The sequence below is a fragment of the Moschus berezovskii genome, chromosome 11 (assembly GCF_049115385.1).
Source record: "Moschus berezovskii isolate FMDL1 chromosome 11, NW_MosBer_1.0, whole genome shotgun sequence".
Taxonomy (NCBI): domain Eukaryota; kingdom Metazoa; phylum Chordata; class Mammalia; order Artiodactyla; family Moschidae; genus Moschus; species Moschus berezovskii.
This window is the reverse complement of record NC_142470.1, coordinates 70,197,943-70,223,389: the sequence shown is the minus strand read 5'-3', so window position 1 is coordinate 70,223,389 and position 25,447 is coordinate 70,197,943. Positions and strand designations below refer to the sequence as shown.

The 25,447-nt window shown below is 41.1% G+C and overlaps 1 protein-coding gene across 2 annotated transcripts in view; it reads left to right on the top strand.

Moving 5' to 3' along the window:
* EML6 (EMAP like 6) overlaps window positions 1-25,447 on the top strand; it is a 287,760-nt gene that overhangs the window by 233,872 nt on the left and 28,441 nt on the right. For both annotated transcript variants that reach the window (XM_088841461.1, XM_088841460.1), the window contains 4 exons: window positions 174-262; window positions 5,121-5,297; window positions 14,411-14,612; window positions 14,707-14,833. In XM_088841461.1, the coding sequence (XP_088697587.1) occupies window positions 174-262; window positions 5,121-5,297; window positions 14,411-14,612; window positions 14,707-14,833 (595 nt within the window). The remainder of the gene's footprint in view (window positions 1-173; window positions 263-5,120; window positions 5,298-14,410; window positions 14,613-14,706; window positions 14,834-25,447) is intronic.

Genomic DNA, 25,447 nt, shown 5'->3' with positions numbered 1-25,447 from the left:
CTGCCAAGTAATTGTCTTTACATACATCCTGGATCATTCAGCATATATTTACTCAAATTTTGAGACTTTGATTAAAATGAATGAAAATATCAAATGGTTGCAATCATATTCATTTTATCACTAAAAGATAAATGCAGAGGTTAATTGTCTCCTGCTTTTTTCTATCGTAACAGGAAAATTACTGCAAGTTAATTCAGGTGCCAAAGAACAACTCTTCTTTGAAGCTCCAAGAGGCAAACGGCATATAATAAGACCTTCCGAGGTAACAATCACACAAAAAGCTTTTAAAAAATAGTTCATGATTTACTATGTGCACTAAAGTAAAACATATCATTACTATTCACTAAAATGAGTTATAGTTGTGTGTCTTTCAGGCTTGACCATTTCTTAAATCTGACTGCTTACCCTGGTTTCCCACTTTCTGAGGAGGTATGGATTTACTGTGCCACTGACAGCAATCTCTAATTGGTGTTCTACTTAACTTTTCTCTGCCAGAGAACAATGACTGAGCTAACAATTTGAATGCTACATATTACTTTTCCTGTTCCACATGTTCTGTCATTTTGTGCAAAGCTTTTTAGGAACTTAAAATTCTGAAACACACTTTCTCAGTGGTTACTGTTTGCAATAGTAAACAATATCTTTTGCAACAATAAGAGAAATTATTTTTCAAAACAAAACCATCCAGGACAGTGACCATCCTAATGTAGCAAGCTGTTGCCTTTTCCCATGTTTTCCTCTTGCTTCTATCCACATGCATCATTTTTTAATTGCTGAAATCAAATCCCGGACAAAATTTTTGAATCCATGAATTAACACCCTCCTGAAATCCCTTCCTAAAGGCCTGGCTGCTTTAGTCTTTCAGTCTTCACAGTGCTTCCACGTTGTAAACCCTGTTGGCCGAAAAGGTCATTGCCTGATGAAGCACTAAGGACGTCCTCTTAGTCCCAGGAGACATTCTAACTCACTTATTCACTATGTAACCTTTGATGAAAGAAAAGGAGATATTGCTTCTTTAGAGGAAAAAGAGTCAAGGGTATGCCACCGAGGGACAGGCATCTTCCACTCTCCAGCTTCAGTTAGCTAGCAATATAAACTAGCCCAGTATTCTGATGTACTTCTGGACTTCTGTTCATTCATAATATTTTAATTGTTTCTAAAGGAAATATATGTACAGTGCACGAGACACCCAAGTGATTACAGACGATGGCATTGTATTAACGAAAATTGTTAATGGATCGATTCATCTCACTCCCAAACTCCAGTTTATTTATCTTTGATCAGTCTTTAGTTTAACTTTTTTGTATGGGGAAACTTTAATAGCCTTGAGTAAAGGATATTTTGAAGTATGCCATTCCTTCACTGAATATCTGTGCACTGTTCCAGGCACTTCGTATACCTATATTCCAATCCTCAGAGAGTGGTTTACCTACTATGAGTCAGGCTGGTGTGTGATAGTTATCAATCTCATTTTACAGACAGGGAAATTAAGGCTTTAAGAAAGTAAAAGGACCGTGGAGCTTTGGTCCCAGCCTAGAGGGGTCTGTGTGTCACTCCATAGATTAGACCACGCAGCGTCATTTTACATCACTTTACCTGTATTTTCCCTTCCAGTTCTAGTCCCCCAAATAAGTTTACTAAAATAAGATTTGGTAGAACCACGTGGTGGAAGAAGGATGAGGTCAACTTGGGACAGATGAGCAATTTTAGATTAAAAAATACCTCCAGAGGTAGCTCATCCTTTTACTTAGCAATATTGTCAGGCCCCTCAAATAAGTATGAAGGATTTTGAAATTTTCCTTTGCAAAAAAGATTTTTTTTAAAAGAAATAGTCACGGTGAAACTAACACAAAGCTTACCCAGCAAATTTTTAACTATGACAGCCATTAAAATGTCCATTTATATATATCCAGTGCAGCATGATGCAGTTAAGGCAGCTCTCTCCTAGGAGCCCAACTCCTTAGAGCTCGACTTCCCCTCTGCTTGCTAAGCAGGCCAGGATTTAAATGACTCACTTCTCATTGGGCTCCAGTTACCTCCTCTACAAAGCAGTGATGATAATGACATACCTGCCTGGGGCAAGGTGCTGTGGGAGACACCCTTGGAGGGCTCTCCTGTCTAAATTCCAGGGTGTTTAACAAGTTTATTTACCCATTTTGGGTTTTGTTGGTTACAGGGATCATTCTTTTTTAAATTTATTTTATTGAAGTATAATTGATTCATAGTGTTGTGTTAGTTTCTGCTATACAGCAAAGTGACTCATATGTAACTCAACATTACACATTTATATACACATTCTTTAATGCTTCATCTTAAATGCAGTTTCTATAGCTTCTAGTCAAGGCTGTGGTTTTTCCCGTGGTCATGTATGGATGTGAGAGTTGGACTGTGAAGAAAGCTGATCGCCAAAGAATTGATGCTTTTGAACTGTGGTGCTGGAGAAGACTCTTGAGAGTCCCTTGGACTGCAAGGAGATCCAACCAGTCCATTCTACAGGAGATCAATCCTGGGTGTTCACTGGAAGGACTGATGCTAAAGCTGAAACTCCAATACTTTGGCCACCTCATGCGACGAGTTGACTCACTGGAAAAGAGTCTGATGCTGGGAGGGATTGGGGGTGGGAGGAGACGGGGACGACAGAGAATGAGATGGCTGGATGGCATCACCGACTCTGTGGACATGAGTTTGAGTGAACTCCGGGAGTTGGTGATGGACAGGGAGGCCTGGCGTGCTGTGATTCATGGGGTCGCAAAGAATCGGACATGACTGAGCGACTGAACTGAACTGAACTGATAGCTTCTGACAAGTTAGACACATGCCTCCACCAGATAGCATGGTATTCAGATCTGGCCAAGGGTGTCCTGTTGGGGTGACTATAGGGTGAGCAAGACCAGCTCACCCCCATTCCTCCCTGTATAATGAGTCCAGGAAAGGTGCCACCCAAGGAGGGTGTCAGAAATGAAATCTCGTATTTATAAGGGAGTCAGTGACCAGAAGCCCATTTCTGGAACCAGAGTTGGGGGTTCCCTGCTTCTCTTCCTGTGAGGGTCAGTTGAGGATGTCATAAGGAGTTGGGGAGACTTCACTTGCAGCTCAGAAGACTGAGGTAGTTATGGGGGAACCACCTCACGTCACCTCGGTCTGCGGCCTTGCTTCAGCACCCAAACTCACTAAGTGAACCGCTGTTTTTTGTTCCAATTCTGCATGTGTCCAGAAGAAACACAGAATATTAAATGAGAGATCTGAGTGACTAAAATATGTATAGCACCTCCTCACATTGTGACTCAAATCCTAGCTGCATCTTGTCATTTCCTTCCCAGGCAGTGGTGCCAAGCAGAAAACAGCAGAAATGGAAGGTGAGGTACGTTAATACCAAGCTGCCAAGCAGCTTCCAGATCCACAGAGAGCAATCTGGCCTTTCATTTTAGCTTCAACTCTCTAATGAGTTTTTATAGCTTTTTAAACAGTGCTTCAAAGTGCTTGAGCATAGAAACCGTACTGTTCAGGTACATTAGTAGGTCTTGAATGAAAGGAAATAAAATCATATTCCCCTGGGAAAGTCTAACCCACAGTGGTGGTGGTGCTGTTACTGTTTTCTTTTTAAAAAAAGGAAAGAAAAGCCTTGATTTTGTCAGAATTAAACATATTTGAATTGCGAATCTTCCTGTCCATGAATTTCAGATAAAACAGTTTTAAAGGATAAAACGTATATTCATACAATAGAGTATGAACATCTCTTCCAGTTTTTAAGATGGTCCCTCTGGAGCGTAAAGAATATTAAGCTAGCTGCAGAATCTTATTGCTGTTTCCTCTAAGGAAGCAGTCCTTTAAAAAGTTCTGTCCTGTGCCTTTTTAAAATACTTTGCTAAATGATCAGCCCCATTGATCAGTCTAGCTCAGTGGTTCTCAGTTGAGGTCAATTTGCCCTCTCTCCCAGGGATGTTTGACAATGTCTGGGGACAACCTGGGGAGGTGGTGCTACTGGCGTCCAGTGGGTCAGGACAGGGATGCTGCTGAACAGGCAGGACAGCCCCTGAACACACATAATTATCTAGCCTGGAATGTCAATAGAGCTGATGCTGAGAAACCCTGATCTAGCTTATGGCATTTTGATGTTTGTTCAGTTGCTAAGTCATGTCTGACTCTTTGTGACCCCTTGGACTCCAGCACGCCAGGCTTCCCTGTCCTGCACTATCTCCCAGGGTTTGCTCAAACTCATGTCTGTTGAGTCAGTGATCCAACCATCTTATCCTCTGTCACCCTCTTCTCCTTTTACCGTCAGTCTTTCCCAGCATCAGTCAGTTCTTCGCATCAGGTGGTCAGTGTATTAGAGCTTCAGCGTCAGTCCTTCCAATGAATATTCAGGACTGATTTCCTTTAGCATTGACTGGTGTGATATCCTTACTGTCCAAGGGACTCTCAAGAGTCTTCTCCAGTACCACAATTCAAAAGCATCAATCCTTCAGCACTCAGCCTTTGTTGGTCCAACTCTCACCTCCATACGTGACTACTGGAAAAACTATATCTTTGACTATATGGACCTTGTCAGCAAAGTGATGTCTTTACTTTTTAATGCTCTGTCTAGGTTTGTCATAGCTTTCCTTTCAAGGTGCAAGGGTCTTTTAATTTCATGGCTCTTTGCGACCCCATGGGCTGTAGCCTGCCAGGCTCCTTTGTCCATGGCATTCTCTAGGCAAGAATACTGCAGTGGGTAGCCATTCCTTTCTGCAGGGGATCTTCCCAGCCCAGGGATCAACCCTGGGTCTCCCACATTGCAGGTAGATTCTTTACTGTCTGAGCTACCAGGGAAGCCCCAGCTTATGGCATATACAATGATAAATATCTAGATGAGAATTAAAAAACTTGGTTATTTTCAGGTGTCCACAATTCAAACATGTTCATTTTATCTAGGGGAGCACATGACTGCAGTGTTGATTTATCGACACAATATATATGCCCCTTTAAAAATGCAGCTGAGAATTTTAGGCACTGCAGCATACAAAATACCCGGTGTTAGCAAAGTCATCATTTAGAACTATTCAGCCTCAATTTGTTTCTTTTAAATAAAACAAAAAGATCTCTAGGTTGTACAAAATATATTAATTTTCCTTCTTTTCAAGATTGAGAAGATAGAATGGGACACGTGGACCTGTGTGCTGGGGCCCACCTGTGAGGGCATCTGGCCAGTGCACAGCGATGTGACTGATGTAAATGCTGCCAGCCTCACCAAAGACTGTTCCCTCTTAGCCACAGGAGATGATTTTGGTTTCATTAAGCTTTTCTCATATCCTGTCAAGGTAATATTGCATGTTTACTATATGTATTTGCTTAGTTTCAAATAATAACCCCAAATCTATCTATTGTATTTAAGTGGATTTTTAAATATCAAAGGAATAAGTAATCAATATTGTTATCTACAGTTATTTACATTTGCAGTTGTACAGTTATCTACATCATGGTTATTTATGCCCATGGAAACCTTGGTGACCTTATGTTTACTAGTTTGACTCAGAGTCTCATGGTGTAGAATTCTTCCCTGAAAATCTGTCAGTGGACATCAAATCCACCATCTCACGAACTGCAAAGTAAGAATTTTCTTTACAACTTGGACTGGCATTTTTACTAGCCTGCTTCTAGAGATGAAGAATTTACCACTGCACAAGGTAGTGCAATTCATTTTTAAATCACTCCATTGTTAAATGCTTAGTGCTAGATAGAGCTGATTTTTGTTTTCCTTTAGCCAAAGTTCTACCTTCTGAATTGTTGTTGAATAAGTCCAGTCTTCTGACAGCCTTCATGTGTGGGAAGATCGTATTTGACCTCCTGAAGTCTCATTTTCTCCAGTCTAAATATCCAGTTCCTTCAGTAACAAGGTGTCTAGCTGTCTCCTCCTCTGTTTTATCAATTCCATTAAATTTTTTGTTGTTTCTTCTTTTAGTTTTATTGAGATATAACTGACATGCAGCACTGTATACGTTTCAGTTCAGTTCAGTTCAGTCACTCAGTCATGTCCGGCTCTTTGCGACCCCATCAATCATAGCACGCCAGGCCTCCCTGTCTATCACCAACTCCCAGAGTTCACTCAAACTCATGTCCATCGAGTCGGTGATGCCATCCAGCCATCTCATTCTCTGTCGTCCCCTTCTCCTCCTGCCCCCAATCCCTCCCAGCATCAGAGTCTTTTCCAGTGAGTCAACTCTTCTCATGAGGTGGCCAAAGTATTGGAGTTTCAGCTTTAGCATCAGTCCTTCCAATGAACACCCAGGACTGATAAGTTTAAGGTGTACTTAGTGTTTTGACTTACATACCTTATGAAATGATTATCGCCATAAGTTTAGTGAACATCTGTCATATAAACAGTGACAAAACAACAGAAAAACAAATGTTTTTTCTTGTGATGAGAACTCTTGGGATTTATCCTATTCACAACTTTCATTACAGTATACAGCAGAATTAGCATAATATTGCAACCCTGATATTTATTTATCTTCTAACTGGAAGTTTGTACCTTTTGACTGCCTTTATCTAGTCCCCCCACACCCCTCACTTCTGATAACTACAAATTGGTCTCTTTTTCCAAGAGTTTATTTATTTGTTTGTTTTGAAGTATAGTTGACTTACAACGCTGTATTAGTTCAGATATTATGTTATTATTTACTATATTCCCCCACCCGGCTCATTTCATCCTCATGACTCATTTATTTTGTAACTCTTAATCTCCCTTATCCATTTCAATTCCATTTCAAAGTAACTCTTCTAGGACCAAATTCAGGTCCATCCAGGTTGCTGCAAATGGCATTATTTCATTCTTTGCAATGGCTGAGTAAAATGCCATTGTATATATGAGCCACATCTTTTTTTATCCATCGTCTGTTGATGGACATTTAAGTTGTTTCCGTGTCTTTGGTATTGTAAATAGTGCTGCAATGAACACTGGGGTGCACGCATCCTTTCAAACCATATTTTTCTTCGGATATATGCCAAGGAGTGGGGTTGCTGAATAGTATGGTAGCTCTATTTTTAGTTCCTTAAGGAACTTCCATATTGTTCTCCATAGTGCCTGTACACCTAAAACTAACACAACATTGTTATCAGCTGAACTCCAATATAAAATCAAAATTTAAAAAAAACAAAGTGCTTCAGATGCAGACTGATCAGCTCAGGGTTCATCTCAGTAGTACTCTTATCTTCTTGTTTTGACTTTATTTTTGTATTTAATCAAACAAAGATGGCATCAGCTCTTTTGGCTGCCATACCAAACAATTGAATCATAGATATTATTCCCCAAAATGATAAGGTTATCCCCCCTCTTGGACTTACACAACTGATCTTCTAAAATCTGAGTACACAGCTTTGTATTTGTACCAAATAAGATTTATTTTGTTTATTTTCCCACATAACCATATCTTGTTTATGTTTCAACCTATCAACATCTTTGAAATACCTTTCCAAAGTATTTATTTACTTTCCTTTTCAGCATCACATCATTCTCTGATTTCAGGAGTGTGAGTTCCAAATCGTAGAAGGAAAATAAATAAGACTAGAACAACCAAATGCCGCCACTAAGATCCCCCATTCAGTTTGGCATTCTGTTACTTAATACATACATATTAATAACAGGCATTTAAATCTGTCTGAGCATGCCATCATGGAGCTCATATTTCTATCTCTAGTATGATAAGATACCATTAAAACTTAGCAAATATCTTGCTGAAATCCAGATTATTTCTCTGGTATTTTTAATCTCTCCACTGAACTGAAGCAAACCAACCAATAAAAGATATGCAATTAGTTCACTGTGAATCCCTGTTGTTGCCTAGTCATCATTACTTTTCCAAGTGCTTATCAACCTTCTGTATAATAATTCACCCTAGAATTTTCCAGGGATTGCATCAACTCATGAGTCAGTATGTGCCAGAGTCTACGTGTTTTCCCTTTTGGATCTGGGACCTTTTTTTTTTTTGGATGCCACTTCTCCTGGCTTCCAAACTCTCAACCATTACTGACCTTATTTCTGTAATTACATTTGAAGGTGTCTGCACTCAAGAACATGAGCTCTGTTTGGACCTCTCTGGTTTGAGGAGCATCCCCTTTAGTAGAGGTGATCATTAAATCTGCTCCCTGTTCATATTAAGCCATCTGATGTAAGCAGTGTTCCTAACTTTTCTTTTTCTTCTAGTCCTAAATATATCTTTAAAATCCTTTCCACGTGTCTTAACTTTTTATTTTTCCATTCCTGAAACTGTACTAAAGTTGTCTGTAGAATATTTTTGTGTTCATCCCTGGTTATTTGCTCCTGCTTCTGTTACTTGTACATTTAAAGCCTGAATAGATCAACTCCCTCTTCAGCCACTTTGGCTTCTTTAGATGTCTTCTTCTTTCCTTCTTCATTTGTTAATGTCTCCTCAGGTTATCATTTTGGGGAGCCTTTTCTAATATACACTTCTGATTATGCCCTGAGCTCCTTTCATTGTCCATTGAGAAGCTACTTGGTTCCTTCTCCCAGTGATTCACCACGTTATTATCACCTACCAGCCCTTTCTATTTGATAAGAGTTCAGTTCTATGTAGCAGTTCTCCTTGCTACTTCTACATTTTTTGAAATGAGACTGCCAGCAGGAAAAGTCAAGTTAGTGCTACCCTGGTTTTAGTGGACTGAGGTCTGGGCCAGTGTTTAAATACCTGAAATCCTCATGATACCATTGCATCGGGCTCCTGAGCCAGATTTATTGTTCATCTTGGGAGCTCATCACCCACGCCCCTAGTGTGACCAGGAAGGCTGTCTCCCACAGTAATTTTGAGGTGTGTTCCTCCAACTCCTGGAGTTCTGGAAGGCTCCTTAGGGACAACCCCAGGAAACAAGTGTTGGGGGGGGGGAACTGGAGGGGCGCTGGGGTTCCCCTCCTTCTCCAGAGACACTCTATGTTTTTGCCTTTTATACATTGAGCTTCTCTGTAAGATTTTCCCCAAGATTTTGTTGTAAAAATTTTCACGCATACAGGAAAGCTGAAAGAATGATAGAGTGAACTCCTAGAAACCCACCACTTAGATTTTGTGCTTCAAAGTAAACTGTTGATGTCAGGATACTTAGCCCTAATTGTTTCAATTTGCATATCATTAACTAGAGTTCATTTTTTTAGTTTTTAAAGTAAATTTTATGTATAGTTGAGATGCACCAATTTTAAGGTTCCTTTTGATGAACTTTGACAAACACATACACCTGAATTATCCAAGTCAGTCAGTCAGTCATTTCATTCGCTCAGTCATGTCCAACTCTTTGCGACCTCATGGACTGCAGCACACCAGGCCTCCCTGTTTATCACCAACTCCTGGAGTTCACTCAAACTCATGTCCATTGAGTCGGTGATGCCATCCAGCCATCTCATCCTCTGTCGTCCCCTTCTCCTCCTGCCTTCAGTATTTCCTAGCAACAGGGTCTTTTCAAATGAGTCAGTTCTTCACATCAGGTGGCCACAGTATTGGAGTTTCAGCTTCAGCATCACTCCTTCCAGTGAATATTCAGGACTGATTTCCTTTAGGATGGACTGGTTGGATCTCCTTGCAGCCCAAGGGACTCTCAAGAGTCTTCTCCAACACCACAGTTCAAAAGTATCAATTCTTTGGCGCTCAGCTTTCCTTATAGTCCAACTCTCACATTCATACATGACCACTGGAAAAACCATAACATTGACTAGATGGACCTTTGTTGGCAAAGTAATGTCTCTGCTTTTCAATATGCTGTCTAGGTTGGCCGTAACTTTTCTTCCAAGGAGCAAGCATCTTTTAATCCAAACACCTATCAAAATATAGAACAGTATCATCATCCCACGACGTCCCCCCATGCTAACTTCTGGGGCACTCTCCACCCCAACTCTGCTCTCAGATGAAAAAACTATTCCAATGTTGTTTTGTTTTTGTTACCATAGATTAGCTTTCCCTGTTTCAGAACTTCATATAAATCAAATGATCAATTAGGAACCGTTTTATTTCTGGCTTCTTTCACTCAGGTAATGTTTCTGAGATTTCTTCATGTTGTGTGTAACAATGTTGTTTAGTCGCTAAGTCATGTCCAACTCTCAGTAATCCTGTCCTTTCCTTTTTATAGCTGAGTAGAATTCCATTGTGTGGATATAGCAAAGTTTGTTTATCTACCCAGCCATCAGTAGATGCATGCTTTTCCTGTGTTTGGTTATAATGAAGTTGCAGTGAACATTTTTGGACAAATCTATGTGGACATATTTTTTTTTTCTTTTAAGTAAATATGTGGGAGTGGAATTTCTGTGTTATTGGGGGAAATGTGTGTTTATCTTTTTAAGAAACTGCCAGATCTTTTTCCAAAATAGTTGTATCATTTTAAGTTCTCACCAAAAATGTCAGGTTTCTAGTTGCCAATTTGACGTTGTCATACTTATAAAGTTTAGCTGTCTTGAGGAATAGATAGTGTGATCTTACTATGTTTGTAACTTATGTTTCCCTGGTGACTAATCATTCTAAGCATTTTTCATTTGCTTATTGGCCATTTGTGAAGTGTTTGTATAAATCTTTTGTCCACTATCTTAAATTGAATTATTTATCTTTTTATTCTTGAGTTCTACTGTGTAAGATTTGATTGAAGAAGAGGTTTCATAATTTAAAAGCATTTGAAAACCAGTCAAATATAAACCACTTTGATAGTATCACATCTCTCCTTTTTTTTTTCTTTTTTTTTCCATCTGATTTTACTGATACTCTTTCCTTCCCAATCTCATGGACCCAAGCTGGAGAACATTTATAGATGTATAGTCACACTCCTCCCATGCTCTGGGTGTGCTGGCCACACTTCATCTGTTACGGACTGAATGTTTTTGTCCCCACTAAACCTCTATGTTAAAGCCCTAACAGCCAATGTGACTGGATATATAGAGAGGGCATTTACAGAAATAATTAAGGTTAAATGAGGTCATAAATGTGGGTCTCTGATCCGAGAAGATTAGTGTCCTTATAAGAAGAGACACCAATGAGCTCACTCACTTTCCCCGTGCACACACACGCTGAGGAGGAAAGGCTAGATAGAAAGTTTCTCCATGCTCATATAAGTGCTCCACAAGCTGGGGCGAGAGCCCACGTGAGGAGTCAAATTGGCTAGCACCTTGGTCTTAAACTTCCCTGCCTGCAGAACTGTGTGTAATAAAATTCTGTTGTGTGAGCTACCCAACATGTGGCATTTTTTATGGCAACCCTCCCAAACTAAGACACCATGCTGTTGCAGTTTTCTTGCACTGAGGACCGTGTCGTCAAGTCTTGGTGACGCCTGCAAGACCATATTATCATCACACAGCTCTCTGTCCAAAATTCAAGTTCCACTTGTTAGACTCTAATGTCATGTCTTCTTCTTAACCCTTTTCCTTGTTCTCCTTTGCTTTGAGTTACTAGGTCTCTCTTCTAGGCATTTTTCTATCCATGTCTTACATAGGCACTTTTACAATTTAAAATCTTGATGTGGGCACTAGTCCCCTGACAATCATATTGTTTCCATATTTGTTTCCAAAATAGAGTCCATAAAATAGACTCCACTTTGTCAGAGCCCACCCATTTGTCCAGTACCTGAAACCACGTCCCAGAAAAACTGATGTTGTCCTTTAACACCATCCATTTGCTTCCCATAACCTCCCTTCCTTTCCAAAGCTGTTTCTATCAGAGAGGCTACAATACCACCATGTTGCTTACATGTTTAAAATGTAAATGTTTAGTTTAAAAAAAAAAAATCCATCCTCAAGTTGTTAAGTGTCCTTCTCATAATGTCAAAGTCTCTAGAGAAAGATTCATCGAAGAGGAATCTTGTATGTAGAATTTTACAGACAGAGAAACTATATGTAAAATGTTGTAAATATGGGGAAAGGGTACATAGCTTTCATTAGATTCTCACGAATTTCCTCTTAAAAGCAGTTAACAACGAGCACTCTGGAGACGTATTTCAGATTCTCTATTCTTTCATGACTCAGTGGAAGAGGAAGATTGTGGTTATGAGTCCTGATGGGTGTTAACAAAAGTTTGTCATGATGACCCAGAAAGACAGCTTATCTGACCCAGCTGTGCCAGGCCTCCAGGAGGCTCCACCGATAGGCCCTCAGGGAACCGCTAAACACCCTGCTCCTGGGGGAGCAGCTGGCTTCCTGGAACCTTCTAGTAACTGTGAATTCCCATTGTTCCATGGAGCAGGGACCTGGTTTCCTATTCTGAGAACCTTGACTCATCTCTGCTGGAATAGTCTCAGCTTTGTTAAACAACTTCGGTGACTTAGAACCTTTTCCTTCTTCTCTTTTTGCTCTGTGTCACTTTCTTTTCCCCTGCAGCCTAATTCTGATCATTTTAGAGTGTTTTTATTCCATTTTATCTTTTCTTTTGAATTCCTCTGTCTAGATGCAGGAGTACAGAGAGGGATTTCTCAAGCTCTTTCACTTTCTCTGCTTCTCAAGAGACCTACTTGCATTTGTAGTGATCAAAACGGGTCGCTTCCCGCTTCCAGCAGGAAGACCAGCAGGACACATGGCTGTCACCACTCTGACCGTCCTCTCTGTTTCCATGCCTTCTGGATCTCACATGGTCACACAGTGGTTTCCTTGGAGATCCTTACTTTGCTCTGCCTGTTCTCTAGCAAACAGTGGCTCTGGAGGGCTTCCTAGAAATGCTGCCTGCCTCCTTGCTTCCTAGTCTGTCTAGACTCTGTACTCTGCTGAGGGGTGGGCACTTCCACTCAGCTGTCAGGTAGGGGTCAGCCAAATACACAGAGATCTTGACCATGAGTATTTCAAAATCACGTACTGTCCTGCCCTGCCCGTGTCTCCTGCCATGTGTCTACGCTGGTTTCAGGCTTCCCAGCACGCCCATCCAAAACTCTCTGGAAGCCTCTTGTCAACGACTGACTAAAGCTTTCATCTGAGACACCGATGCCCCTTGCATGACCTCAGAAAGTTCATGCGGCTTCCCATGTCGCATAAGGTATTCCCTGGGAGTCGCTGAGAGGATGGAAAGTCTCTCCCTCCCTCGGTGCTCCCACTGAAGCTATTTTTGCCAGGCTGTGGCTCATGCGCTGAAAATGGAAGCTGGTCTCTGGTGCCAGCCTGGGCTTCTCACTGCTTGTCAGGACTACCCGGACGTGAACAGCTGCACTCACCTCACTGTCAGCCTTCCCCACTGGGGTGGTGTGGCGTGGGTGCCACTCTGAAGAGCTTTCAGTAGAGACTAATAAATTGGGTTCTATTTATTTGGTTATGTTTGGCTTTTTAAAAGTTTGACCTATGTAATAAGTTCAGTATATATGGATTTAATTTTATTTTACTTTTTCACATATAACCTGAAGGTTGTTTAATTGTGGAACTTTTTTGGGGGTGGTTATATTTGTTTAAAGGGAGCTTACTTTGTTTTTTTTTTGGTTTTTTTTTTTTAAGGTGACTTGTCAGCCTGTTTATTAATTGTATTTTTTCAGTTTGTGTTCTTTATTTTTGGGAATTTTGTTGTTTGTTTTTTCCTTTCTCTTTGAGCTCACTTTGTTAACATCAATTTACTTGAGTGTTTCTAGTGTTAGAAATTGTTTCCAGTGTCTGTGACAGAAACTGTTGCTTTGCTTTTAAATCTTCCTTGCTGCCCCAGGATCATAAGAAGGCCCTTGCTCGTCTGTCACAGCCTGGACTGTGGTAAAAAAAGGCACTGAGGGGGATGACCCGGGAGACACTTTGATCTCAAATGTCAGCCAGATTCACCATCAGGAGTTTACACTAGATACCTGTGGAGAACAGACGTCTGACATCTGAGAGAGGCAGAAACAAGCTTTTTATCCTTCCTTAGGCTACTTTGTCCAGAGAAGGCAATGGCAAGCCACTCCAGTACTCTTGCCTAGAAAATCCCATGGATGGAGCAGCCTGGTAGGCTGCGGTCTGTGGGGTCGCTAAGGGTCGGATACGACTGAGCGACTTCACTTTCACTTTTCACTTTCACACATTGGAGAAGGAAATGGCAACCCACTCCAGTGTTCTTGCCTGGAGAATCCCAGGGACGGGGGAGCCTGGTGGGCTGCCGTCTATGGGGTCACACAGAGTCGGACACGACTGAAGTGACGCAGCAGCAGCAGCAGGCTACTTTGTCAGGTGTCCAGAAATAGGTTCTATAGTTCACATTTCATTCAGTTCCTCACAGACTATTTGTTGAGAACTTACAGTGAGGCAGGAAATGTTTTAGGGAAGAAAGAGAGCTAGTCCCTGCCCTCATGGAGTTTACACTCTAGAAAAATCTAGGGAAATTATTCCTCATGTGAGCTGTTTCATTTGTATCCTGTAGAAGCCTCTCTAGACAATGACATGGATGAAATAGTCCAGAAACTGGAATAACGAGACCCCGAGTCCGAGTGGGGTCACCGCTGTTTTCTGACATCGCAGGGCCCGCATGCGAGATTTAAGAAGTATGTGGGGCACAGCGCCCATGTCACCAACGTGAGGTGGCTGCACAGCGACTCTGTGCTGCTCACCGTGGGCGGCGCGGACACGGCCCTGATGGTCTGGACGCGGGAGTTTGTGGGAACCCAGGAGAGCAAGTTGGTGGACAGTGAGGAGTCGGACACCGATGCGGAGGAGGATGGAGGTGAGCTCAGCATCGCGTGCCTGCCCTGCCTTCCTCCACCCGCTCCTGCACCATTGCAAACCAACTCTCCTCCCGTGTCTTTCTGTCGTTTGAGGCTATGACAGTGACGTCGCTAGAGAAAAGGCTATTGATTATACCACCAAGATCTATGCTGTGAGCATCAGGGAAATGGAAGGCACCAAACCGCACCAGCAAATGAAAGAAGTTTCAGTGGAAGAAAGGTATGCTGTCTCCAGGTTTGCTTGCACTTATGACGCCTGATGACAAGAAACTCATTGAAACCAGAGTGTGTTTTCTTTGCCCCCAAAGTTGCTACTTAAGCCCATCTTCATTTATGTTATGCACAGAGTCTTCACCTGTACACCAGCTTGAGCTGAGGGAAGTTTCCCACAGCCTTCAATATGAGGGAAGGGTGGGTTACAGTTTGCAGAAGTTGCTTATGGAAAATGACGTGAGATTTGATGAGACTACCAGGCTTCCCTTTGCCTAGAGAGGTTGTCAGGACAGCCCAAACCTATCTTGAGTATGAATGTGATGGCTAATGGGGGGGAGCATGCTGACTTGGAAGGCAGAAGGGAAAGCAGGCTTCTAAAGTCCTAGAGGAATACTTGTGGGCTGTGAAAAATAACCTTCCATTCTGCCAGCGTCTCTGCACTACACTTACTACTGGGTGTGCCTTCTCTGACTGTGTCTCCACCTGCCCATATTTGTTCAGGCTTGTTTGATCATTCCAGGCCTAACCAAAGGGATTTCGCTGCTATGGATCCTCTGAGTAGAATGAGGGTTTCTGTTTTTATTTTGGGCCTTTCTGATGTGCTATTGTAAGTCTTGGTAAAACACTTTAGCATTTCTTTTAAAAAAAGTTCATAATTACTACAATTACTTAACCTACCATATTCAGACTAAGGAGGATAAAGAGTGAATAAAAACTCTAGCATGTAAACAGAATTTCATGGACCTCAAAGATGTTTAAGGATTCTGTGTGAGCTCTTTCCATTGACATAGGTTCAGTGTTCACAAGTACCACGGTCCCACGATGTATTATTAATAGGATTCAAGTTGTTTTGCATTCAGTATGGCTTCCCTGGTAGCTCAGTCAGTAAAGAATCTGCCTGCATTGCAGGAGACCTGGGCTCAATCCCTGAGTCGGGAAGATTCCCTGGAGAAGGAAATAGCAAGTCACTCCAGTATCCTTGGCTGGAAAATCCCATGGACAGAGGAGCCTGGTGGGCTGCAGTCCATGGGATCACAAAAACGGGCACGACTGAGCAACTAACACTTTCTTTTTCATGGCTTTCTGAATAGTAATAGATATTTAATAAATCTGCTCTATTACCTTTTACTATTAGGTGGAAATTTAAATACAAAGAAATAAAATATCATTTCCCCTCCTCCTTCAGTCTGGTGCCAGATGTTAAAATAAGTCTAATAATTGGTGGGTGTGCTACAGGCAAGAAGATTGAACTGATGCAAAAAATTCCTAATTCTTCCCTATCATCTTTGTTAAATATTACTAGGGGGGTTCAGAGTTCTCTTTTGATTAAAAATTTTAAAGATTTTTCTGCAATGATCTGTAAATTATAATTTATTTTGCTTGCAACATGGTTTTTTAGTGGCCACAAAGAAGAAATGTTTTTAAAGGAACTAATTCTAAGAATAAAGAAAATTTGTAAAAGATCATAAGCACATAGTACATGAATAAGCCTCCCACCTAAATGTGCTGTGTTTAGTCCCTCAGTCATATCCAGTTCTTTGCAACCCCATGGACTATAACCCACCAGGCTCCTGTGTCCATGGGGATTCTCCAGGCAAGAATACTGGAATGGGTTGCCATGCCCTCCTCCAGGGGATCTTCCCAACCCAGGGTTGAACCCTAGTCTTCCGCATTACAGGCAGATTCTTTACTATCTGAGCCAATAGGGAAGCCCTTCCCCCACACCTAAATAATCCACTCTAAAAAACATTTGGCCTTTAGGTCAAATTCTTTAAAAAAATAGAAAGCATTACCCAACTTCTCCAATTTCACATTAACATTATGAAATGAATTGACTTGGCTATTATTTCAAGGTTGCTTCTGGCTGATTGCTACAACCTAGTGATTCATCATGCTGAGATTTGGACTGGCCACTGAGACATAGAAATCTAATCACTTCTTAAATCCAAACACTATAGCTAGTTTCTAACCTATAGTGAGGTTCACCAGAACATCTTTTGGTCTTGCTGTCTCTTTGGGCAGGTCTATAAAAATCTCATACCTGCGAAGTTTAGGAAAAGGTAAGAAAGTTGGCTCAGTGGGTAAAGAATCCTCCTGCAGTGCAGGAGACACAGGAGATGCAGTTTTGATTCCTGGGTCGGGACGATCTCCTGGAGAAGGAAACGGCAGCCCACTACAATATTCTCGCCTGAAAAATCCCATGGAAGGAGGAGTCTGGCAGGCTACAGTCCAAAGAGTGGCAAAGAGTGACTAAGCATGGCAAGAAAGGTAAAGGTAGAGAGGACCCTAAAAATTTTGAGTCTTAAAATCCAGAATTTTGAAGCTGACTTATTTTCTTCATCACACAAGATTGTCATAGATTAGCATACATAGAATTAACTATTTTTTAATACCAAAAATAAAAAATGCTTCATGGTGGTGTGAGATACAGGGCTAGGCAGTTTAGTACTTAGTGCTGTGCTGTGCTTAGTCGCTCAGTTGTATCCGACTCTTTGCAACCCCCTGGACTGCAGCCCACCAGGCTCCTCTGTCCGTGGGATTCTCCAGGCAAGAATACTGGAGTGGGTTGCCATGCCCTACTCTGGAGGATCTTCCCAACCCAGGGATTGAACCCAGGTGTCCCGTATTGCAGGCAGATTCTTTACTGTCCAAGCCACCAGGGAAGCTCATTTTAGTACTTTCCATTCCGTTCCGTCGCTCACTCGTGTCTGACTCTTTGCTGGCATATAAAAACAAATGGGCTTCCCTAGTAGCTCAGCTGGTAAAGAATCCACCTGCAATGCAGGAGACCTGGTTCAATTCCTAGGTCCAGAAGATCCGCTGGAGAAGGGAATGGCTACCCACTCCAGTATTCTGGCCTGGAGAATTCCATGGAGTGTATAGTCTATGGGGTCACAAAGAGTCAGACACGACTGAGTGACTTTCACTTTCACCTTCAAAAACAAATAATTCATAGCAGAATGTGATGAAGAAAATATGTAGTGAAGAATACAATTTTAAGGTATAAAGAGGGTCCAGAGGAGTAGTCAAGACTTTTCTACAGATAGCAGCGTCTTTGATTACTTTAAAATGCCTTGACAGCATCAGTTCCCAGAGGGGGCTGTAACCGTGCTCTAGGGTTCCAGCTGCACAGCATGCTGGGAGTTAAGCAGGCCCACACCAGGAAGGGGCCAAGGGAGAAGGAGCAGTAAGTAGTGTCTGAGTTAGCAGCCTTCACGGGGACAAATCAGTTCCTAGTTAGAACTGAGAACAGCAGTCCCCCCAATCCTGGTCAGTAATTTAGGGGAGCTTGAATCTCAGAGACAGGACTGTAGACAGGTTCTGAACTACAGAAGAAAGAGGTGCCCGGCAAACCAGGCATTCAGAGAATTTGTGAGAAAGCAGGATGAGACAGGGAAGGGGGGTAGCACCAGGCGCTACCCTGGTGGCGGGGGCTCCTCACAGTATCAGGCAGGCAGCTCACCTGGCTACAAAATGGGCTGCATGTACTCCAGCACCTGGCACGAGAGAGAGGCAAATGCTCTGGGCCTCGGGTGTCGGGCCCAGGGGACCAGGCAGCACCCAGGTTCTCCCTGGGGATATTCAGGACTCTCAGCACTGACACCACTCCCTTTGAGTACTTCAAGCCCTGCTGACTCAAGAGGCAGGAGTGGCCTTGACCTTCCCTTCACCATTCCCTCCTGTGTGTACCTGCAAATACCCTCCTGTGCCTGTTCTATCACCTGTGCCAAGACATGCACCAGTAAGACTCACGGGAGATAAATACTCAAGGATCACAAGAGACCTAGGCTCAGAACACCCACTCAGGGCCAGGGACTTATCTTGCCTCCTGTCAGTGTTTCAGGAGTTCTCCATTCAGGTTACAGCCCTTTCCACCTTAGAGCCTGTGAGATGAGTGCAGCATCTGTCATGTTGGGAACAGTGCCTTGAAGGCAGCTGCACATTATGCATCCATCAGTTTTTAAGCAACTGAATTCCTAATTCCTAAAATTTATGATAGTCATAGATTAAGTAGCTGGGAGGCTTCGGGTTATGTGTTTCGGTATATTTCTATAACCTTATGAGTTCTTACTTTTCAAAAGCCATATGATCTTCAGTTTCAGTCTTTTGAGAGGTGGGAAAGCTGAGAGAAATGTGTAAATGCTTTCAAAAGAATACTCGGCTACCCCTGCTGATATGCAGTCCCTTCCAGGTGTTCACTGAGCGTCCTGGTCCCTCACTTCAGCTTTGCTCTCGTACACTGGGTGCCTGGCCTCCTTGACCCAGCCCCACCTGTCCAGCCAGTCCCCAGTCTTGGTAAGCGGTTGGGTCAGCCTTCCACTCAGCAGTCACATGTGGCACGTGGCTGAGGGAAGTCTAGAAGTCTCATCTAGCACTCAGAATGCACACTCATCTTTGGTTTTCCTGTCCCAAGTAGGGAATCTGGTCTCTATTGAGGGCACATTAATTTGTTCCCCCAAATGACTGGATATTGCTTAAATTATTGTAGACCTAAAATGAAAAAAACTGACTCTTTTTAAAGTCATGAAGTTATATTGATATTTTAAATGTAAGTCTTTTTCTGCTTTCTTTTAATAGAAGCTTCCCCCCCACGACCATCTTTGATGCACTGTGTTATATATTGGATAGTCTTGTTTAAAACATCAGAAATCTTTCTTTTCTGGTTTTGATTCTTGGCTCAAGCTCCCTGAAGTTGGCTTCAACGACCATAAAAATATAGGACTTCTGGTATCTTAGATAGAATTTCATAAGATTGTTAGGCAGTGACAAAAACAACCTGAATCTTTCACACTTGGTCTGAACTCCCTGTGTCAGCTGTGGCCTCAGCAAGAGAGATACTCTGAAAAGGAAGTCATTGGGGGAGAGCTTAATGAAAGGACAACAATGTGGGCAGGATTAAGAAGGTGGTGCGGCACCTCGGCAGTAATAACAACTAGAAGGGCAAGGGCACGAAGCTGTTGCCCAGGTATGGAGAAGGTGGCTATAGGAACAGGTCACCTTCCAGGAGCTGAGACCTGAGGGGAGGGTTGAAGGTAATTAATCTGAGTCCCAGAAAGAAGGTATTGAGGGAATGGATGCCTCAGTTGCATTCTCTTCTCACCTGCTGGTCTCCTGGTGCCTCTCTTTAGCCGAATCCAGTCTGTACCTGAAAGGCAAGGCAGTGCATTGATGCAGTCTGTGGCAGGCAGCCATGGAGGGCGCAGAGCAGAACAGAAGGGTCCACAGGAGTTATGGAAGGATGCACAGAAAATACCGGCTCATTCTCCTTGAATATTTTTCTTATGGAAATTAGTATCATTATCACCAAAGAGAAATTCAGGCCACTTTAATATTGAACAGTAATCACTGTCCTTTATAAATGCTTCTGGATATGTACAGGTATTTATTACCTAATATTATAACTGCATATATATATATAAAATCAAAGATATCAGTAAATACATCCAAATCAATATCAAGAATTATTAGAGACACTTAAAACTTTACCTAATTTAAGTGGAACAGTTTTGATGAGCCATAGTTTTTACATCACTGTCTAGGGGTACCACAAGAAGCGACTCATTAGAGATGAGAATTACAGCTTTTTAAAATCAATAACATTTCAACATCTTTGGCCCATTTCCAGAGATTTTTATTTTCGCATTAGGATGAAATCAAGAAATTAGAAACTTAAAACTATAGAATTGTTTGGTACCAATATCCAGTGTTTAGTATGGATCAAAATTATCATGCAACCTGTTTTGCATCCCATGGTAACTGGCTGATCACCACAAAGGTGAATCACAAAAGGCATTTTCTTACTTTCTAGATAGTATCTAACAGTATCTCCAGATGTGTGGGATACAGTCTTTTATTAAAATCCAAATATCCTGACCACACATTAGTCTTCCCAGTGGTACCCAGTGGGGCCATGTCCCCACCTCTTCCTCACTTCACTGCTTAAATTAACCACCTGCATGGGGAATAGTAATAATGGAGGTTCTTATTTAATATATTCAGTTGGAACCTACATTCAGACAAAACCCGAAATTTATGATGAAAGAAAAAATAAATACAAATTGAATTATTTTTATGGAAACTGGCATTATTTACTAACTTTTATTTTTCTAAGTGGATGTAATAGTTAGCTTGGGAATGTTTTCTCAATGCACCTGAGTCAGCAGTCTGTATTTTTTCAGGGTCCTTTATTAACGAGTGCTGAGGCTTGCAGCTTCTGGGGCTCTGTCCAGGGATGAATGAAAGAATGTGGGACTTAACCCTTTCTGTTTCTGCACCATCTTTATAGCATCATCTTGCCTATTATAGCATTTTCTACCTTTTACTAAAAGGAGAGACTCAAACCCTCCAGTCTTGTTTTCTTACCTCAGAAGCTCTATAACTTATAGTCACAAATTACAAATCAAAATACCATACTAAAGCATATTTTTTTCTTCTCTCAGAAAGGCCTTGGGCTTCCTGCTAGCATGTCCTGTTTATCTCAGACTGGCGAGGTCATTTTTCTTTAAAAAAAAAAAAAAATCTGAATTAGAAAAGTTAGTTTTTAACACTTAAATCGTCTTAGCACCAGTTTGGTGTAGTTTATTTACAAATTATGGGTAACTAGAAATTGTGTGTGTGTGTGTGTACCATAACTTCTTTGTCCATTTCCTTCATTGATGGGCATTTAGGTTGTTTCCATGTCTTGGCTATTGTAAATAATGCTACTGTGAATATAGGGGTACAGTTATATTTTCAATTTAGTATTTTTCATTTCCTTTAAATATTCCAGAAGTGTAATTGTCAGATCATTTGGTAATTCTTATTTTTAATTTTTTGAGTCTCCTCCATACTTTTTTCCATAGTGGCTATGCCAGTTTACATTCCCAGTGCAGAGGGACTCCGTTTTCTTCACATCCATGCCAGCATTTATCTCTTTTTGATGATGGCCATTCTAATGGTCATGAGGTAATATCTCATTGTGGTTTTAGTTTGTATTTCCCTAACAGCTAGTGGTGTTGAGCTGAGTACATCTTTTCATGTACTTATTGTCCTTCCATGGATCTTCTTTGGAGAAATGTCTATTCAGGTCCTATACCCACTTTTAAATTAGATTATTTGGGGTATTTTTTGCTTTTGAGTTTTATGAGTTTTATAATATATTTTGGATATTAACTCCTTATCAATATATGGTTTGCAAATATTTTTCCTATTCCATAGATTGTCTCTTCACTTTGTTGATTATTTATTCTGTTGTGCAGAAGCTTTTTAGTTTACGGTAGTTCTGCTTGTTTATTTTTTATTTTATTGCTTGTTCTGTAGGTGTCGTATCCAAAAAGTCATTACCAAGACTCGTATCAAAGAGTTTTGTTCCTGTGTTTTCTTCTAAGAGTTTCATGGATTCAGGTCTTACTTTTAAATGTCATTAATCCATTTTGAGTTAATTTTTGTGAATGGTGTAAGCTATGGGTCTGGTTTCATTCTTTTACATGTGAATGTCCAGTTATCCCAGAACCATTTATTGAAGATACTGTCTTTTCTCCATTAAGTACTCTTGGCTCCCTTGTCAAATAATAGCTTATTGTATATGCTTAGGTTTGTATCTGATCTCTTGATTCTGTTCAGTTGGTCTATTTGTCTGCTTTTATGTTTCTACTATATTTTTTCTGATGACTATAGCTTTATAGTATATTTTGAAGTCAGGAAGTGTGATACCTCCTGCTTTACTCTTCTTTCTCAGGATTTCTTTCACTAATCAGGGTCTTTTGTAGTTTTGTACAAATTTTAGAAGTATATCTTCTACCTCTTGTAAAAGAAATGCCTCTGGAATCTTGATAGGGATTGCATTAAATCTATAGATGACTTTTGTAGTAGTGACAATTTAACAACATTCTTCTAATGCAATAACATGAGGTATCTTCCTATTGATTTGCTTCTTTAATTTCTTTTATCAGTCTTTCATAGTTTTCAGAGTAGAGATTTTCACTTGCATAGTTAAATTTATTCCTATTTTGTTTTTGATGCTCTTGTAAATGTGATTGATTTTTTTCTTTTTCTGAAAGTTTGTTGTTAGTGTATAGAAACACTACTGATTTTTTTCTCTGTTAATTTGTATCATGTAACTTTACTGCAATCATTGATTAGATGTAACAGGTTTATGATTATCTTTAGGATTTTCTATATATAAAATCATGTTATCTAAAAATAGAGATAACTTATCCAGTTCTGATACTTATATTTCTTTTTCCTACCTGATTACTCTAGCTAAGACTTCCAGCTATGTTGAATAGGAATGGTGCAGGTGGCAGCCATGTCTTATTCTTCATCTTAGAGGAAAAGCTTTTAACCTTTCACCATTAAGTATGATATTTGCTATGGGCCTGTCTTATGTGGCCTTTATTTTGTTGAGATATGTTCCTTCTACTCCTAATTTGTTAAAAGTTTTTATTATGCGTGGATGTTGAGTTTTGTAAAATGCTTTTTCCATGCCTATTGAGATGATCATTTATTTCTTTCCTTTCATTCTGTTAACATGATTGCTTGACTTGCATATGTTGAACCATCCTTGCATCCCCAGGATAAATCCCATTATTCATGGTGAATGATTCTAGTAATGTGCTGTTGAATTCAGTTTGCTAGTATTTTTTGAGAATGTTTACATCTGTGTTCATCAGAGATTTTGGCCTCTACTTTTCTGGTAATGTCCTTTCCTGTTTTTGGTATCAGGTTAATTCTGGTCTCATAAAATGAGTTTGGGAGTGTTCTCTCCTCTTCAGTTTTTTGGAGGAGTCTGAGAAGGATTGGTGTTAATTCTTCTTTAAGTGTTTGGTAGAATTCACCCAGTGATGGCATCTAATTCTGGACTTTTTCTTCAGTGGGATGGTAACTATATTTTAAAGTAGAAATCCTCACAGTTAAAATTTTTTACTTTGAAATCAGTCTCTATCTTGGCTATTTTTTAAAGCAAAAGTTAGTTGATGGCAGAGTTTTATATCAACTTTATTATCACTACCATTACCTCTCCAACATTTGAAACCTTTCACATGTTTCAGTTTTCCTTGTTTTTTGGTTCTGGAATCTCTCTAACTTTTACAAAAAGAGTTGGCTTGGTAAGAGTCAATGCAAAATTTAGCTGCCCTTGGATTTTTCTCTTACATCTAAAACCACAGTAAATAATCCAGGAAAGTGGCTGACTGTATTCTGGCAAGGGCTTCAGACAATCAGAACTGGGATTGGTGTCAGAAGTGGGATTAATGCCGCTGCTTTTTCATCCTACTCATGTTTGTTGGAGGTCTGAGGATTGCCCTAAGAGTTGAACAATCACAGGCCTTTGTTGTTTGCCAAATTAGATTCTCCTAAATCCCCTCATCCAACTAGGATGTCAACTCTGTGAAAGTCAAATTTCTGATATACTGCTCTATCTCCAAATTGATAACAGTACCAGCACTCCATAAATATTTGTTGAATGAACGGATAAACTTCTAAACAAGATTTAGGTTGATTTCCAGTCACTGACGCCCATGGATTAAATATCATTCTATGATTTTGTCAACATCTTTTCTTTATATCCATAATCTGCCTCTAAGCAGTTGGTACCCCTGGTCCCCTCCAGCCCTCAGGTTAAAGGATTCTGCCTTTAGGCAATTGGGAACACCAGCATTAAGTGGAGAGACCCTTACTCCTAAGCTCCATCTCTGTGGCATTGAGGGTCATTGTCCCCTTTGGCAGGGAGAGTGTGACAGTAAGTGTTTAGGAGGGATCTAGAGGGTCAGGCAATTTCCATGCTCAGGCACATATGCTACAAGCTTCCCTTCGTGTGGTTGAATGAGAAGTGCCTCCGACCGTTCCCATGGACAGGGAGGGACTCATCCCTGGGCACCACCGGCCCGTTGCAATATTCACCCACATTTGGCTGCCAGCTCTCATCAGCTTTCAGTGGCCCCCACTTGTGGATCTACAGACAGATCAGGATCCTGAAGGGTGGTCCTTGTCCCCCCGCTCCCTCTGGACCCTCACTCTGGAGAAGATGCTGTGAGCACCCCCTGGACAGCACTGGGTCAGGGGAAGGGCATTGTCTGCTGAGTGGCCTCCTTCTCCCAGTCATCCAGAGTGAAGGGCAGGGAAAAGAGTATTTTCCACTCCACAGACTGCCTTCCCCCACAAGGCAACCTCGCTGCCCATCCATCTCAGCTACTCAGCATGAGGAAACACTGAGGTGGCAGTGCCAGAACTATTCTTAGCAGGGGATTATAAAGAAGGAATCTGCGAATACTCTTACATTAATCTTTTAGTCCCTCTGGTGCACATTCGCTCTCAATCTAGGCCATATGTTCCTTAGGAAACCGAGAAGCTTTTATAAACCAAGATTAGCAGCAGATTCTGACCCTTCTCTGAATGGTGGCCCCCTCATCTCGGAACTGACAAGTGCTAGCACCAAATAACCTCAAAATTGCACTCTGGCACTAGCGTTTTCCAAACTTTTTCTTAAACTGTGCTTATGGCTGAATGAGAAAGGCCCTAAAGCTTATCTACTTCTACTGTCTCACATCATTTCTGAATCAATTTGAACAGATTTATGAACGGAAAAAGAAAATCCTATGAAGAGAACTGTATATCATGGCTATGTAAAGAAATGTTAAGGGGG